The following is an 18,578-nucleotide window of genomic DNA, read 5'->3' as shown; positions in this document are numbered from 1 at the left end:
CTGTGCAGCAGGAGATTTGTTAGCCGTCCCACAGCACCAGATTATTCACTATTCTATTCCACAATATCTTATCAGCAAAATGATTCTGGTTTCGAACCGTCTGGTCAGCTGGCTGGAGTGTTAATGTTCTCCCTGAGCCTTTAGGTGCTCAAACAAAGCTTTACTCCTACTTAGGAGTGAAGTGAACTTCATGTGCAGGCGTCCAAACTAACAAGATCTTCTTCACCATGCTGCAAAAAATGGAATTTCAAAGACAGAATTTGATGACAAGCGTGCAAACTGCAGATGAAAACTACTGACCTAAAAGCACTGCGAGGAGCATCTTGTTTTGTGAACAGCTTTTAGGGAGATATATTATAAAAAAAAATAAAACACTAAGTGAAGAGGAGATGCATGAATAAAATGCATGTTTTCCATCAGGGCAATAGACTCCTGGAGGCGCCCTCATGGTTTCAATGGAGTCCTTAAATAAACCAAATAATCTACATCAGATATTGTTTAAATGAATTAATGTTAATATGAGCAGGTCCACATGCTTCTTGAATGCAAGGATATAGAGCTCTTGAACATTTGATATAAAAATGTCACTATGTTTGGCATTTACGAGATCAAATTTTGATTAATTGCTTTCAAAAAATCTGCAGAATTTTTAATCACCTCCAGTTCTGATGACTCCTCCAGTGTTCACATATTTGAGGTAAATGAACCAGCGACAGAAAAACCAAATCCTAGAGTGAAAGTGAAACATCATTCACTTCATTCCCTGTTTTTTTTGGGCCTGTCTGTCTTTTTAAACGCTGCCATACTGTTCCTTTCTTCTTTAAATGCCACTCTCTCCTCTGCTGCTCTCTCTGAGGGTGCTCTGCCTGCTCCATCCATAAATGCCACGATCAAAGTCTCCACTTTATTGGTGTTAGACTTGACCTCTCACCCCACTCTGCCACATGTCAGTGCTCCACATCTCGCCGCTCCAGCTGTTATAAATAAAGAGCCGGGCTCCCAGATCTTGCACATCCCTCGGATCCAGACTGTCTTGTAAACAACCTCTTAGACACGACCTTGCTGAGCAGAGAAGGTCGTAATGATAAAGCAGGCAGATAGCGGATCGCCTCGGTGCCGGAGTGTGAATACGCCCGCGGCTAGCAGCGGCCGAGGCTTTTTTGTCAGCTCAAAATAAAACTTGTGCACCTAAAATTTATGCTGCAGATCACCTTGACCAACAAGAGCAAGCACACGCTCAGCGCCTACATTATTTGTTATCCAACGCTTTGGAGTCAAGGTTTTAAATGGTATTTTTGTGACTAGACAGTATTAAAAGGGGCATAGGAGTGTTCCTCTTTTCACTAAATCTCTTGCTGAGCTGTCCAGCAGAGGGCAGACTGAGACTGATAAATCCCCTTATTTATTTTTTTTCTTGCCTCACCTTCCATCCTCCTGTTTCTTCTCTGCCTACCTGTCTGTTATGATGAAGCAACTTTAAAAATCTCTATATTTTCCTTGTGCTCCGTCCTGTTTTACTACGGAGCCAGACCTGGCGTTTTTACAGTCCCGGATGATTTGTTTTGTTTCTTTGTTCTGCCAGCGGTTCCCCTCTTTTTCTCCCTCTTGTCTGGCAACTCTGTGGCTCTTTGCCCTGCGTCGTTTCCTCCTCATTCCAGTCTGACTTTCTCCCTGTAAGTGGTTGTCATGGCCAAATCTGGAATTTATGCACTCATGGGAGAAGTCTGCAGCGCTACATGACTCTAGACACCAGACTGAGAACACAAACCTCTGAGCCACATGTGTACATGTACACACTGGGGCACGTGCATGCCTCAGACACACACACCGGCATGAACACACACTTCTGATGTATCTCCTCAGGATGCCAACGTTTTATTGCACACAAGCAACAAAAAAGAAGAAAAAAAAGAAGAAGCCATATTTCAGAGCAGGCTGATTCTCTGTATACAACTTAATTTCAGCCACCTGTAGAGTTTCCACATTTGCTTCACAGTCTACGCTCCAATTTATGTCTGTGTAACCCTGGACAGCTCAATCCGCTGGCTCCCTGCCCAGGTACACCCTATAGCTGCAGCTAATGAAGCATAGCATTGGTGCCAAACAGGGGACTAAAGGGAATACGGCCCAGATATGGCGAAGCCCGTTCCCAGCTCTTTTGACCTCGGTGAGGGAAATCCTGCGGGGCCAGTATACATACACCCCACCACCACCACCACCACCACCACCGCCGCCGCCCCTCCTGCACCACCACAAACTCAATTACATCCATCAGTCACTGGGTCCAAGCACCAGGAATAACTCCCCCCTCATCCTACAGTCTGCTCACAGGAGCCCAACCTCTCCTCAGGTAAGGCTGTGTAGAAACAAACACACACATATATCCCCGGGGTTCTCCTGTGTGAACGCAGAGGCACTCCATAAATCACAGCAGTGGTGCTAAATGTGCTTTATTCATAAATGGTGTTTACTGCCGGTGCTCTACCACAGGAAAACACGACTTTACATCTGCAGGAATGATGCCAAAATTTAGCAGGAAACTCAAATGAGTTCATGATCCTCTTTTAAAAACTGAAATATTTGCCCATTTTTCAAGAGAGAAGATGACATACAGCAAACAGGACGTCGTGGTTAACACGGTGGTGTCTTATTTGATTCTTTTCTTCTGCTGATTAGCTAAAAGGAAAAAGGAGAATCCCTCTCAGGGTGCAGGATGTGTGTTTTGTGAGGCAGAAAGAAGGAAGAAGAAAAAGAGGAAAAAGGGACTGACGATAATAAAGCCCGTTGTTGTGAAAACTGCAGGAATGTAACTGTGAGAGTGGTCAGAGCTGCTTTGGACGGAGTGTAGCGGGTGCTGGAGCTGGTGGTGGAGGTGGGGGCTCTGTCACAGCCCCTCCAGGGTAATTGGCTCCAGATGTGAGGCAGCGTGGCCCCTGCGCCAGAAAGGCGTCAGGGCCGCATTAAGAGCTCAGCCCGGGGCTGATGGGATCGCAAAGACACAAGCTCAACCTCACTCACCGCTGAAAAACACAGAGCGAGTCCCACACTGTGCTGCTGACCACTGGGCCTCCATCAGTGCCCTTCCTGCCTCCGAAGCCCCGATCATCATCTGCCAAAATAACCAAGCGTTGCAATTCTTAAAGCATCGCAGGAGCTCCGCTTGTTTATTTACAGAAGGCTTCTTTCACCTTCGACTTTTGATTTTGGCCGACAAGATGAAATCACTCGTCATTCCCCCTCACAGCCATGTGATGTTTTGGTGACTATGGAGACGGCAATCTGGGAGTCTCTTCTTTTTGATGTCTTTGTGTTCCTGCTATTGTGTTGGTCCTGATTGTGGCCTGAGAGGCGACGTGTGTGTCAGTCACTTCTTCACCAGTTTCAAGAGTCTCTATTCAAGACAGCAGCATGTTTACTGCACACAATAGTTAAGCGCCGCAGCGTTCTGTGTTTCATGGAGACTCTCGGGTGCTCACAATAGAAGCAGGGTGAAGGACAGCACTGGTTTGTCTGAGACACACTGGCTAAAAAGCAGAGGATGATAACAATGTCAAGCTGCACAATGTCATGGCTCAAGATGTGTGAGGATAAGTACAGTCAGTGGAGCTGTTAAAAACTCTCATTCTCTCCCGTTACACGTTGCCCCTCGTGTTTTGTTCGCTGACACTGTTCCAATTGGAACTTTAAACTTTCCTTTTCAATATAATTTCATGAAAAGCATGAAGAAATTTGAGTGTGCTGGTAAATAAGGTACATTCTCCTATGACCGGAGCATCTGCTGTCTCAAAAAGAGTCCTCAGAGCGAGGAATGCTCTTACTGTGACACAAAGAGCATGTTTACTGATAGAGCGTGGAAATTGATTAAAAGCAGAAAAGGAGCATGGAGTGAAGGTAGACGGAGGGAAGAGAGAGAATGGGAGGAAGGGGGAAAAAATTGAAATGGAGAGCACTTCATCAGTGATGACACTCGCGTATCGATGGCATTTGCTGAGTTGCAGTCCCTACCATGACTAACAAGGAAAACCACTCATCATGCCAACCGGCATTAAAAAGCTCATGTGAAAAGACCCTTGAAGCACCTTTCAGCCAGGAATGCCTGTTGAACGAGATTACGCGGGTAAACAGAAAGCAGATGTTGTGCGTGTTTTCAGGTCTGCTGCAGTTTCTGACATCCACTACCTGCGACGGCACGTTGAGCCGATGGAACACAAACAGGAAGAGGAAAAGGTTCGGCTGTGTGCCGGCGCTGATCTGTAGCAGGGCTGGGATGTAACTAAGTACATTTATTCAATACTTTTTAGTTTTTTTTAAGTGACACTTTCCTCTTTGGGTGGAAATAACATTTTACTTTACTTCATTTATGACAGCTTCTTAAAAAAATGAAGCTTTTGGCACACAAAACATAAAGAGAGCTTATAAAATCTGCAGTTTTGTATTATTTAAACTAACAATTTTGCACAAGTTCAGCTGAAACATCAAGTTAATTGGTCAATAATGGGACTGACAGGTTGAAACCAAGTCATTTTTAATGTGAAAACAAAGATTTCTTTTGATTATTACGATATTCTGAATGTATTTTTTACTTTTTTTGAGCTTTGGGCTGTTGTCTGGATAAAACAAACATGATGAAAGGGTCACTTTGGGGAATTAAAACAAGATTTTGCACTTTACAAACCAAACGAGTAATCGATTATTGGAGAAATTGTCAGCAGATCAATCCATAATTAGTTGTAGTCCCATTAAAACTAATTTAAAATGAGCCCCAAATGTGAGAGTAAAATCAGGATTTTACATTGATGCATGAGAAATAACAATCTAATCATACGCTGTGCTAGTATAAGATAGATAAATAGACAGATAGAACTTTACTGATCCCTTTGGTAGAACCTCAGGGAAATTGTTGAGGTTATAGCAGTCATCGAGGATTTTTTTTGCATTGAGTATTTTAATTTTTAACATGTCATTATCATTAAATACTTTTACTTTGGTAAGATTTAAACACAGGACTTTTACTTGTGAGAGTGTTCTTCCAGTGTGGTATTAATCCCGCTGCAGTCACCTCAACACAAAGTCAAACCGAACAGTGCCGCCTATAAACTGTACTTTCTGCAGATCCGATCCAGAAGTTCCCAAACTCTCTCGTCTCCACGTCCGAGCAATGAGATGCTAACTATGTTAAAGGTCACAGCGAGGACAGTGGGATCAGAGCCAGCTGTTATTCCGATTTCCAACAACAGAAAATGATTTTCAAAGAACACAGCCGACACCTCTTAAAACAACACCGAAGCGGAGGCTGCCAACAGGGGCTTAATTTGAGCCCACCATCGTTCCTCCGCCTCATTCCATCCTTTAACCCTGGGAGATGGTGTTGTCATACTGCTGGACATGAGCCCAGGGTGTGAGTGAGTTTAACTAAACAAAAACACTCCCACCCCGGGCTCAGGGCTCATGCCCCAGTCGGGCCTTCATAAAAACAAGCTCTGGTCTGTGTTAGCGTGCACGTTTCCAACACATGATAAAATTGGGAGAAAATTGGAGCATCTGGTTATCTCTTCCTAGTTAAGGGTTTTCATAAAGCAGGAGAGGAATGCCCATGAAAGGAGGAGGACGGGAGCTGCTGTGAACACCGTCTGACACTAGGTGGTAATCTTGTGCTGCACATGAGCCTCCCGCATGGAATCATGTAAAGGATTGTCAGATTAAGCTCATGCTACTTCATGCTTGATCGCATTCAGAGACACTTAAAGCTGCTGTAGTCACTTTTCACATTTAGGTTTGGCATTAAAAAAAACACGTCGAGGCATTTTTACATCTGAACCAAATCGGTCAAATGATCAAATACGTCACAGAACAACTTGAGAAAAAGTCAAAAAGCAACTAATAGAGATTAGATTTACATTCATGCACGTCTTCCACATATGACAGCCAAATATACACCCAGCAGCAGTTGTGATGCCTGTTCTGGATGGGAGTGTCCTTCAGAGGAGGCCCCGGATATTTCCTGCTCTAGAGAACCTCCTTCAACACCAAGGAGGGGGGGCGGCGTGAAAACCAGGCAGCCACTGCTTTGTGCAGGGACGACGGCCCGTCCTGCCTAATTCCTCAGATTAAAAGCAGCAGTCGGGTGACCGAAGGTTCCAGCGGCAGCATGAAGACAATCTAAACAGCGTCATGATTAGAAACGTACAGAGCATGTGGCTTTCATTAGCCGCAGGCCCAACGCTCAGCGAAACACAGAGGAGCAGGTCTGGGCGTCCCCGCCAGTCCAACACATGGACCAGTTCTGACTGATGAGCTTCTCCACGACGCCGATAAAGAGCCAACCGACATGTCATCACATAAACAATATCTCTTTTATTAAATGCCAGTAATTAGAAAAGGAACAAATTATTTTTACATTTGGTTTTTATCACATTTGTCGAAGAAGGCAAAGTTTGCAGAAATATTTGTACCTGAATCCTGGAGTATGAGTGGAGCATCGACAGTAACACGTGAAATAAAGGGTGAAAACAAGACACTTAATTTAAATTTCTTCTGTGAATAACAACATTTGGCCTTAAATCAGAGGATAAAAACTTATTATAGTGTATCCGTGAAAATGTGACTTGAACAAAATTTAAGAAAACCTGACACTGACCTGGTCAACAACATTTCAAAACACTCGAACCCGGTCGTACATAAAGTGCATCATCGTCCGCATAGAAAAACACTAAATAAACTAAACGTCATCCATCTGTTGTTCCAGGAAGATTTAAAAAATAGATTGTCCTGAATTTTGTACAGTTTAAAAATCAGCATGTAGAAGATATAAAAAATAAAAAGAGCTGGTCTATGTTTCTAACTTAGAAAAAACACTAAAGTAGTGTTTGAACTACTTCACTATACAAATAGTGCCTGAGGTGGTGCTGGTGAGCATTCGTTTGTTCCCTTTCCTTATTCAGGATAAAGTTTCTTTGGTGCACGTTTCCCTTTCTTTGCTCTTGATTTGGTAAAGTGGGGGCCCGGAGGAGGTCAGGAGCTCTTTACCCAAGTGATGACAATGAGAGACAAACTGGTGACGCCCATAATCAAGCCAAAGACCACAAGAAGTATGGCCTGGAGAGACGAGAGGAGCACACGATGGAAATGTAAGTAAAAATGTAAACGACTGCGGCTTTTGATTTATATTGAACTGTATGTATTTACCCCGATGGAGTCGAAGGATCTGAGGGGTTGGCTGCTGATCTTGAGGTAGAAGATTCCCGGGAAAACAAATAACAGGCAGCTGGACGTTGTTGATCCTGAGGCACAGAAAAAAGCAGACAACATATAATCAATAAAAGTAGAATACTGACAGAATGGGAGCTTTTAATATCAGATCCAGATATTTAAAAGTCAACCGTTAAGTCAACAACAAATGCATATAGTTTAAAACTAGGATAATATATAGTAAAAAACATTTATTTCCCTATATTTGAAAAGTATCACCCACCTACTACTCCAAACACTTGTCTGATATCAGGCACAAAGATGGCCAGAATCAGCACCACGCCGAGGATGGTTAGGGTCGTGGCGATGTGGACGATCCAGGAGAAGGGACGTCCTCCAAACAGCAGCAACATGGCAGCCTTACGGGCCTGCAGCGAACACACATGAAGCTCAGTGAAGCCAAACAGACTCTGACCACTCGGTGTTGTTTTAGTCGGGAGGAAGAGCTTGTTGGCAGCGGTGAAAGGGTTTGACTGTTTTAGTTGTAATCAGTGAGCAAAACACAGACATAAGCAAAGAACCAAATACAACTTGATTTTTTATTAAAGGCTGTTGAAAACACAAGAATGCAGTCAGATCGAAGGAGAACGTCAGAAGTGCACCAGCAGGAGGGGAAGGGAAGGTTTAGGATGAAGCACCTTCGACCGTTTGTTGTTTTTACTCAGCTTTATGAACAAGGAATTCAACGAAGGAGGGATCAGCAGTATCATGAAGTCGCTCTACTCACGGGGAAGTGTATCAGTGGCACCGTGAGCAGCACAGAGAGGAGGATGGCCAACCGCACCGTCATCACCATGATGTCTCGAGGCAGGTACTGATCGTAACCGAGCAACAGCTCCGAGTCCACGTGAGCTACGAGCAGCGGGAAAGAAGAGCGAAGAAACGCTGAGCACAGGTGGAGCAGCTTCAGACAGGGTTCTCACATGAAGCAGGTGGAATAAAGTCCTGGCCTACATCATATCAGAAGGCATTTACTTTTACCTATTAGGCTCTGTTTGTAGCGTATTTAAAGGTTCGGTTTGCCTAAAGAGAGTCGCAAACGAGCCACAGTGGTGCTGAAGATGACAGACGAAACAAACCAGGGTGGTAACTAGACACATGCAAAGAGTTTATTTATACATTTAATTATCTCATTTTATACCGTACAACCCCAGATCTTAGCAGAACAAGCTCAGCTAAAGGTATTATATCATATTAAAAATGGCTGCACAAGCAAAATTAATATCAGGCATTTCTTGTAGTCAGCAGATGGCACCTTTTCTTCCTGAAATATAACAAAACCAGCTATGGTTCAGTTCTTTATTTTTAAAATGCTGCAAGGATGCTTATTTGCAGCTGAATACATCCAAAACAAAAGACGTCATTATTGATTTTAAACTGAAGCTCATACTGTCCAGCTCTAGTGATGAATATTTGTTAAAACTTATTGATGACTGACTGCATTTTGATGTAAACATGGAAGCATTTGTGCAAAAACTACTTTACTGTCTCAGAAAACTAGGATTATTTAATGTGGATAGAGCTCTTTTATGAACTCTGTCTTTCTCCAGATTGGTTGGTTTGGTAACCTCAATCCAAAATGTAAAAAATGAAATGTTTTAAATTGATCTCCAGCTGTGCTCCCAGATAGCTGCCACCCTTTGGTACCAAGACTTCTCTCCTCTCATGCTACAGACAACCAATTTGCGCATTTGTTCCCACAAAATTCTTGCCACAAATGACATAAATTAAGGCCTGATGGCTCCAATAGCAACATCCACCTGCTCGCAGTGCTGTTGCGGTTAGAGATGCACAGGTTTATTGACCACAACAACATAACAGTCACCTACCCGCATTACTCGCTAGATTTGACTTTTTCCTCTTCAACAAAAATAAATTCAAACTAAAGGATCGGTGCTTAAAAAACACTGAAGGAGATCCACCGATAGCAGAAGGTGCCTGACATGCTAACATGACAGCAAGAAGACCACTTGGTGATGGCAGCCAATTCTAAATCCGGTATGGTGTCAGATGTTTGTAGGTACAGTCTCGAGATAGTTTTTTTGATTGAATCTTGTATCTATTCTTTGTCTACTCAACACTTAGCACTGTGTTGTGTGTTGTTGTTCTTCCACGTTCGTCTGTCTGGATGTTATGCTGCTGCCAAACCGCCCGTTTGGGATCTTAATAACAACTGAAGGACATCGATGTGTGTCCCTGCTGGCTTACCGTAGAAGGTGAGGTAGCCAAACAGCGCGGAAACGAGGTAAACCAGGAAGCTGAGGCTGATGCTGATGTTTGAAACCTTTTGCATCCTGGCTTTGGTCGGACTGAAAGACATGAAGAGATATTCCCCGAGCATGACGTTAACATGCAGTGACTTTAAGTGGAAGTAAATGCAAAGGCTAGAAGCTGCAGCGCTGACCGGTCCAGTTCGCAGTAGATCGGCAGGACGGCCGTGTGGCACAGAAAGGAGAAGGCCATGGTGGGGATGGCGTAGGCGCTCTGCAACACATCAGTCAGCACACAGCCGTCATTAACAACTTATCAGCTTACACGGTGACACGAGAGCGAGGGGGCAGGTGGGTCGAGGTATAGTTTGTGTAGCGGTGATTACCGTCTGCGCTGCTGAGTGTGACGCGCAGGATTAAGGTGAGAACTTTCTGACAACTTCCTTAAATGTACTCCGAGAAGTAAATAAACACCTATAACACCGCGTTGGGCATATTTTTAGTGATCTTGCGAGAAAGCGGCATAAAGTTATTTTTGCTACACGTGCTAAGTGTAATTCTCAGCGTCACATGAACACATGGCCTTTACGTCCAACATCAATGTGAATGGCAGCTGCGTATCGCGCTCGAGTTCCTCAACCTCCATAGGTGAAAGTGTGAACTGTCATCGGAGTCAAACAACTGCCGCGGACCCGCATTCGACAGCTTCTCACCGACACCTCGAAGGTTGTGCATGTGCAGCGCGAGAGGAAAACACAGGTTTCATATGCGTACCTTGCTGGAGATGATGAAGAGTTTGGGCGAACATTCTGAGTCGGAGGAATTCGACACCTGGAGAAAACGAGGAGAGCAGAGGGAGCGTGATGTTTCTGAGAGGAGATGATTTCTGCAGTGCTGCTGCAAACAGAAAGAGAAAGCTGAACTCCACTGTCTTGTTTTGGAGCTAAAAGCTTTGCGTGAACCCGTGCCAGGTTTAAAGTTATAGTGAGGTCTGCAGCATTCCTAAAGGTCAGAGTTTATTTCCAGGATCAGGTAAGGTCGCCTGGACTTCCTTCCCTTCAGGACTGGCAGCTCTCTGCAGCCGTCTCTGGTCCTCATCAGCCAGAGCCCAATCAGTAAACTCAATCTCCTGGGTTTTCCTCCTAATCCCCTGGTCATGGCTGTCTGGTCCAGACTACCTACCTCAGACCTCTGGTATCTTATGTATGTCTGATAGACAGGCTGTTTATTGCTACCTGGAAGGCACTTGAAAAGGTGGTCACATTATGAGGCAGCGGGCAGGGGACGGACCATTTCTTCACGACGATCTGAAGACAAGAGGAAGCAACGAGTCAGCACTGGAAGAAGCAAATGGACTTTTAGGGGTTTATGTCAGAACTCACCACAACTGCAAAGTACAGCATGAAGAAGAAGGCCAGGCTGCTGGTGTAGCCCAGGAAGCCTGTGAGGAGGAGAGAAAGATCAGCTCAGCAGTCACAGTGGAAAACCAAGGAGCTACTAAATCAAATAGCTTACCAATTCTAGGTAACATTGCCAGAGGTAGAACAACGCAAAGTGTCACAAGGACGAGAAGCAGCCTGCCATCTTCATACCAGGCGTTTCTGAAAAACACACAGGAATTAGAAAAAAAAAAGGTTGATGTTTGAATTAAGCCACATTTCTCATCATCATCTCCCAGGTCCTGAAATGTCAGGGACAGCGCAGATTAATCTTCCTCTGCCTTAAGATGGGCCGGCTCTGGAAATTTGTCTCCATTTCGTGCTCAAATACGGAGCGACAGATTCATCATGTGGTACGAATTAAGGGCTTTAGCTCTTGCAAACCATAACAATTATGTAATTCACATGCAAACGTTGTGTCGCTCCATCAGATGAGACCGCATTTCACTTGCCGGGGTTTTTTGGAGAGGGGGAATAATATTTTCCTTTGCTGAGGGATAGCCTTGGCGGTTTATACGGGATTGGGGAGCTGGAGGAGGTGGAGGAGGCGGAGTGGTGGTGGTGGTGGTGGTGTTGGAGGTGACACATGTGGAAGGCATGCTGGCTCCGCTGGGGTCGGGGTCGGGTGGAAAGGGTGCTGCATGGCGCTGCTGTGTGTTGGACGGCAGCGTGGGGTCATGAGGGACTGGCTCCACTGCTCTTTATGGGGCTCCCAGAGTCAGCAGCACCTGCTCCGACCACATCAACACCCACTGACCCCTGTTTGGCAGTTTCACAGCTGTGGCGTTACCGTCGGCGCTGATGGATTTGTCTCTGCGTCTACACTGTTTCTGGCCTGTAAGTGGATGTCGGGGGGACCTCTGCTCCCACATGGAAGCTCTGTTGTCCTGAGTTTAGGTGAAGCAGCTTAATTAAGCTTCCTTCCCCCGCCTCGCACACACGGGGATGTAGTGAAATAAATAAATAAATCAGCACTGGGATCTATCCTCCAGGCTTACTGTAAAGGCACAGGATACCTAGAAGACCCATGAAATGTGGAACATTTCACGCTCTAACAAGATGCAGGATAGCTTTCAGTTAAGGTTGGAGTATGACTGCCAATTGAGTCGATCTCCACGCAGCGCTGAAGATCAGCACAAATCTGGCCGACGCAGCACAACCCCGAGCGCACAGCTGTCCGTGCCTTTGGCCTCGATGAGAGAAACAGGACATGGAGCCTGTTAGCACAAACACAAGAAGACGGCACAGCGACTTTGTTTTCGCTCTGCCGCGTTGTGACAAATGGGCCAGAAAAAAAAGTAATGCGTTTTAATATGAAGCAACTCGTTTATTTAGGCTTTGATGGGATCGACTGTGTGTCTGTTAACATCCCAAAGCCGCTCATTAACAGAAATGTTTTGTTTCCCTCAGCAGTGAGCTGTAATTAGAATGGCAAAACTGATATCCCCTTGTATCAGTCTGATTCCGGGGAACATGTGTGAGAGATTTGGGGGTGAAAGGAGAGCACTAATACAAAGCAGCTGTGTGGGGAAGATTCAGATGTTGACGGATAGGGCTGAGAGCAGCTACAACTCTCGCTTAAACCAGTGTGGCCAATAATAAACTGATAGAAGTTACATTCTTGGCCAGGGATTTCTCCGTGAGGCTCGTCCACGCAGACCAATGAAAGACGCAGGCTGCTGCTGCTGATAGGTGATGAATGTCTCCCTACCATGGATACATTTCCTGTTGGCATGCTTCACGTTATAAAACAGACAGAGAGCTTTCCCTCCAGTCGCTCACAGAGAAAGTATTAGTAGTGTACAGCGGTTTGGTGAGAGATCTTCTTCCACCGCATTATTCATGCATTTCTCATTGGCCCGCTAATTCCAGTTTGTGTAGTTTTGTGGTGCAGAAGTGTCAAATTTGACTTATTTGCAGGCCAAAGGTATAATCTACAACATCATGGGAGCAGGAGTGACTCATTCTTTATCTTGGTGTAGTTAATTTAAAGGATGACTCGCTTCTTGCCGCAGCTGTGACGGATTTTGAACTGAATTTCCTTTTTGGCGAAGCAGGGCGCTCACAGCGTTGCGTATACCCACCCGGCGCTGCCTGGGCTCAGGAGGCTGCTGATGGCTGCAGGAAGCTCCGACTTCAAGATGAACAAATAGGATGACATGGCTGAGGAGAGAGAGAGGAAAAAAGGCTCAGACATAAACAAAACAAAAAAAAACCCAGTCCACATTCATACCAGGCTACTGAATCAAAAACACAGAGGATGACTGTAGGCTGCCACAAACAATTCTAAAGTGCTGCGTGAGGATGATGTGCGTTTTCCTTTGCGAGGAAATGGCAGGGTGGGGCGGGGCGGGGCGGGGGGGTACCACTGCGCTGAGTTAATGCAAATGGGAGGGGCAGGCGGCTCAAGAGGATCACCAGCAAAGCCCCTCGGTGTGGAGGAGCAGACATTATGCAGGTCTTCCAACTGCTGGAGACGGCGAGCAGCAGCCAGGATGACGAAGTGTGAGGAGGAGGGGAGGGGGGCAGGAATTCTAACAATAATGATCTCTGACGCTAATCCAGGTACTTCTCCCCCTTCTCCACCTCACTAGGAAACAGGATACTTCCCTGTACGCTTAGATAGCCAATCAGAGAGAAGATCAGGGTCACTTAATGAAAGTCATACCAGCCCCTCAAACTCCAGCAGGAAAAAGTGGAGAGAGAGAGAGAGAAGGGAACATGTTTGGTCCGAAAAAGGGGATTCGGATGCAGTGTGTGGTCAGTCATAAAGGGAGATAGTGTTAGGGGATTTAGGCTCGTGAAGCCAGGCATAGCCAGAGTTAGCTGGGACCTTATTGCCCCGGGGCAGGTCTTGCACTCGCCGTTAAATAAGCCTAGCCATAATCCCTCAGATCCTGTATTTGTTTATAAAAGAAAATTCCTCCAATAACCCTCCAGCCCACACAGGCACAAGGACATTCTCTCTCTGAGAATAAACTACTGCCATTTATAAGCACTAAAATCTGTCAATACGAGGTTATTCTGAGGCAACAGTTGCTTTAGTGTATCGGCCAAAAAAAGTCTCGCCTGCAAAAGTTCATCCATCAATTTAAATAAACCGTGACAACGACGATGACCAAGAAAAAAAAAAAAGTCTTTTGTTTTTCAACCGCACGCATGAATAAAGACGCACTGACAGGGATCACACAGCAGGCATGATGCAATGGTTTAGTTTCATGCATTTGGTTACTGTGAGCACAACAACACTTCTGCGGGAGTTCCTGGTGGGATAATACTTACATCTCTAAACAATAAAGGCCCCTTGAGTGAAGAAAAGAGGATTGTTATTGGCCAAGTGGTAAGAAAACATGTTCGAATAATAAGCATGTATGTAAAGTTCGAGGAAAATTGAGGTTCGGTGTGTGGTCAGCAAATAGCGAGAGAGTGTGTTCAACATAAGACAGAGCCACTTTCATTTCATTAAGAGCGAGGGGAGAGGCAGGCTGTGAGAGCCCTGGGCTGGTCAGTAATTAAGGTCAATTGGCCCATCAGCCTTTGGCAGTGCAGATGAATGTTTACCCAGAGTGAGGCTAATTGCACTCTTATAAAAGGGGCCCGGGGTATAGACAGATGCATGCTGGAGTGCTGGCTCTCACACATACTGCCCCATGCTGGGAAAACCACAAACATACCAGAGGGCACGGCAATAATCCACTCAGCCGTGCCACTAATGACTGCAGAGGAGCTATCACCTCAGCTCTCGCCTGTCTGAGAAGCACAGTTTGTGGCTGAGGAATGAACAGAGATGGCACTAAGAGAGAGACAGAGGTAAGGGGGAGGGGAAAATAAAGGGAGGGGTCCCATTAGGTTACTCTGCTCACAGGGGCTGGGGAGTGGGTTTACCATCACCGATCGGTAAGAGAAGAAGTCATGTTTCAGGCCCAGGGGAGAGGGCTGAGAGGACAGCGGCTACAGGGTCAGAGGTTATCAGTGAGTCCAGATAATAGCCCGACAGGAGGGAGGACACCTCGGCACAGAGCTCTGAGCTCACCAGCAGGAGGCACTGTCTGCCTCCAGAATAAACTGTCCAGAGTCTGACCCTGCAGCACTCCTCACCCTCTTCACCACTCGGCTTCTATGAAAACCACAAATTCGGTTTATGTCCAACATGTCAGAAATAATGCATGTAACTGCACATTGAAATGGAGGCCGACTTACCACCAATATTTTGGATGAGAATAGCAATTCCAACCAGAACCTAAAAAGAATTTTGAAAAGGCTGTTATGGGGGAATGAGTTTCCTGCTCATGTTGGAAATGGAAGTGTGTGAACTTTTTGACTGAGCACTGCAGTCCAAAAGTCAACACTTACTTTTCCTGGTTTTTGCAAGGCTTTCCCTCCGAGGTCCTCGTATGAATTGATACCTAGAGTCAAACCAAAAAGGGTTACATGTTAAAAATGAATGGCAGGACGCCCCTAACATCACATAACAGGAATAGGGAGGGAATTAATAGGACAGAAATATGGCACAATACACACTTTTAGGCTCCAAATAAGTAATATAAGGTTATACAGAGCAATACAATTTTTTGTAATTATTATTTTTTTAATTACAAAAATGCTTTAAAAAAAGAGGTACATTGTTATATTTGTGGCCCAAAATTGTGCAGTTAGATTGTAAGTCCTGAAATGTAAACATTTTGGTTTAGATGTGCACACATTTGGGACCTCTTAGGCACTTCAATATCCTTCATCCCACTATGATCTCTACTTCCTTCATCTCCTTATGTTAAAAACATTATTTAAATATCACCTGATTTAGTGACAACTGGGGCACAATTTATAAATACAGTTAAAGAGGCAACACGGTCGTAAAACACACAACATACTGTATCTGCTAGCCGGCCCACACCCTGATTTAACCACGAGTAAAGGAAGAGGGGCAGTTTAGGGTGTGCAGTCTCAATAAAAGCCCCAGGATAAACCCACAGGAACGTGTTCTCTAAAGTTAGACAGTGTGCACATCATTAGTCTCTCACCTGTTTGGTCACAAAGCTTTAGCAGGAGATGTATGGAGTATGCTGCCAGGCTGGACACCAGGAGCAACAGGATACTAGTAGGGAAAGGGAGATGGAGCATAAATTACTTTATGTAAAGTAATATTTATGTAAAATGTATTTAAAAAGCAGTCAGATATTTAAAAAGCGAGAGAAAAAGTGAGAGAACTCTTACCAAAAACCAACTATTCCAGTGCTGGCCATTGCATAAGCTAGTCCCAGTATGCCGCTGCCCATGATTGCATTCATCAGGTTGAACACAGAGGAGGCGAGGGAGGCTCCTTTGGCTCTGGTTTGCGCTGTTGCCTGCACACAGATGTAAACACAATGATGAAGAGGCAAAGTTGTGAACATAAAGACAAATGATCAGCAGAAGAAATGTGATTATTTTCGTAAGAGCCTTAGGAGAAACGCTCATGACAGTATTAAGAACAACTGGCTGGCCCTGATGATGGATGTCATAAAACAACACTGCAGTGGCATGTAGGATCAGGGAATGGAAATGGGAATGGATGGGGTGGGATTTGAGCTGTTGGCTGTGGGACAGCTGCCTGAGCTCAGGATAAGGGGAGCTGCCCAAACTGCTTGACCTCTGTAATGGGGGATATCCTGGACAGAACGAGTGGCAACTCTGGTGTCAGTGTCACAACAAGCTTGGATTGACCTGCAGGCTGCTGAATCTGATTCACCGTGTTACAGTACTGAAAGACAGGAAGTAAACTCTGACACCAGATGAATGGCAATGTAGACTGGTAGCAGCGTACAATAAAAAATGCTGCAAATGAAACTACACAGATATGAAAATACTAAAAATGTGTCCAGGTAAAACGATGTAATGTGACAAAAACAAACTCATGAGTGCATACAGATGGATTATTAACCAGCTTCTCCATGTTTAGGGTCGCATTTAGAGAAAGCAAACCCCAGCACATATGGTTTCTAATTCAGCACAGTGGTGAGCAAAACAACAAGGACAAATCACTTGTCATCTTATCATTTTTTCTGTTTTATGTCTAGTGTTTGGAGTTTGACTGGTGAGTGGTAATTAATCTAGATAAAATGGTCATGATAGTTGCTTAAGATGTGTGGTACGTATTTGAACCATGTGTGGCTGAACTAAATACACTATCACGACATGACACAGTGGCATTAATTTAAATAAATGGCTGTTTCTACCATCACCTTTGACTTGGGGTCAGATCACACACTGCAACTAATGAATCCTACAAAAACATCACATAGATCCAAATTTCTCTGCATCTTTAGAATATCTGCTAAGGTTTTCCAAAGAACATAATCCACCCAAAAACCAATTTGCATATAGAAACCAACAATTTGCAGTCAAACTCTGAAGCTACTATACATGGTGAATGATGGAACTGCTAATTAACACTAACAGCATCCACAATGACACCCACAATAAAAAACTCTGCACTCCCAGAACCAAACACTGGTGTTAAGTTATTAGACCAACTCCAAAATGTATAATAGTCATGATGCATCAGTAACACATTTTTTGAATGGGATAACTACCACTGAGGACACCGTGCTTGTTGCTGCTGTATCGTTAGTGAGAATTTAGAGATTTTACCAACCTAAAGACTTTGTTTTCTACAAGTAAAGAAAAACTACACATATTGGTCTGACTCTGGTAGTCCACAAGGTTACCGTTTAAATGTGTCTGTTTCTCTCAAATTACTAAAATAAATTTAAATAAAATGAAGGAATTTAATGCTTAGCCTTTGAAGAGCTTGTGGTGTTTTAATTATTCTAATTATTTATTCATATTTAATTAAACTATGTATTTTATCTTTAGCATGTTTTATTTTATTTTTTATCTTTGCCTGTAAAGCACTTTAAATAACGTCTGTGTATGACGAGGTGCTCTGTTAAAAAAAAAAAAGCTTGCTAAAGACACTATTACATATTAAAATTTAAGAAGCTGGAATCAGTGAATTTTGAATTTCGTTTCTTAAAAAATACTACAACCAATTAATCACTTCAGTCACAAAACAGTGGCTGAGCTGTTGCAGCTGTTGCAAGCTGCATTTTATTTTATTTTTTTCAAAACTAATTGAAATGTGAATACGTGCTTAGAAGAATAACTTATGCCATAGCGTAGTTTCTGTTCTAGGCTGGACTTTAACTCCAAGTGCTGACAGAAGCAAAAAACAGGAACCTGAAAATGTGAAGTTCAGAACAAGCATGTGATGTCTGTCCGTAGACATTCTGATCAAACAGTTTAACAAGCTTACAGAAAATGTACATGTTCACAGTGTCCTAGCTGTGTTTTAGTACTTACATTCCTTAACAAAGCTGTCGTCTCGTCGCCTTCAGTGTCCCCGGCAATTTGTTGACTATAAAAGTCTGTGCTTTCATTGTTACTGTTGCTCATTGTGAAAAACGAAAAGGCACAAAAAAAAACTTCACAAAACAAACTGTCAGACTCACAAAAACTGCAGTTAGCGTGAAAGCAGCAGAGCTATGAAACCATCTTCTGTTAAAAGACTGTAAAACTCTCCTCTTATCAACCTGTCAGCTGCTCTCTGTTGTTGTTGATCATCCCGTCATGTGCCTCTCGCTTCCGTCGCATTTATCAACGTCAGCAAATAACGGTCCAATCAAAAATCGACTTTCCGCTC

At 44.1% G+C, this 18,578-nt stretch overlaps 1 protein-coding gene across 1 annotated transcript; it reads right to left on the bottom strand.

Moving 5' to 3' along the window:
- Positions 1 to 6,334: 6,334 nt before the first annotated feature.
- slc38a6 (solute carrier family 38 member 6) lies at positions 6,335 to 18,497 on the bottom strand. Its single transcript, XM_008283953.1, has 16 exons — positions 18,239 to 18,497; positions 16,112 to 16,242; positions 15,919 to 15,992; positions 15,251 to 15,303; positions 15,098 to 15,137; positions 12,982 to 13,060; positions 10,974 to 11,059; positions 10,841 to 10,899; positions 10,694 to 10,765; positions 10,233 to 10,289; positions 9,653 to 9,732; positions 9,457 to 9,557; positions 7,976 to 8,100; positions 7,472 to 7,616; positions 7,186 to 7,280; positions 6,335 to 7,095 (listed from the first exon to the last, which is right to left on the bottom strand). Exons 1-16 carry the CDS (start codon positions 18,329 to 18,331, stop codon positions 7,012 to 7,014), a joined length of 1,374 nt encoding a protein of 457 aa, XP_008282175.1. The 5' UTR covers positions 18,332 to 18,497; the 3' UTR covers positions 6,335 to 7,011.
- Positions 18,498 to 18,578: the final 81 nt, after the last annotated feature.

Source organism: Stegastes partitus, unplaced genomic scaffold (assembly GCF_000690725.1).
Source record: "Stegastes partitus isolate 25-593 unplaced genomic scaffold, Stegastes_partitus-1.0.2 Scaffold8, whole genome shotgun sequence".
Classification (NCBI taxonomy): domain Eukaryota; kingdom Metazoa; phylum Chordata; class Actinopteri; family Pomacentridae; genus Stegastes; species Stegastes partitus.
The sequence above is the reverse complement of the archived record's forward strand: the minus strand, read 5'-3'. Positions and strand labels throughout refer to the sequence as shown.

Coding starts and splice junctions, on each gene's coding strand:
- slc38a6 (XM_008283953.1), bottom strand. CDS start 18,331: ATGAGCAACAGTAACAATGAAAGCACAGACTTTTATAGTCAACAAATT. Junction 10,290..10,693: donor CCTTTTCAAGTGCCTTCCAG/GTAGCAATAAAC, acceptor CGTTTTCTCCAG/GTGTCGAATTCCTCCGACTC. Junction 8,101..9,456: donor TGGCTACCTCACCTTCTACG/GTAAGCCAGCAG, acceptor CGCTGCTCGTAG/CTCACGTGGACTCGGAGCTG.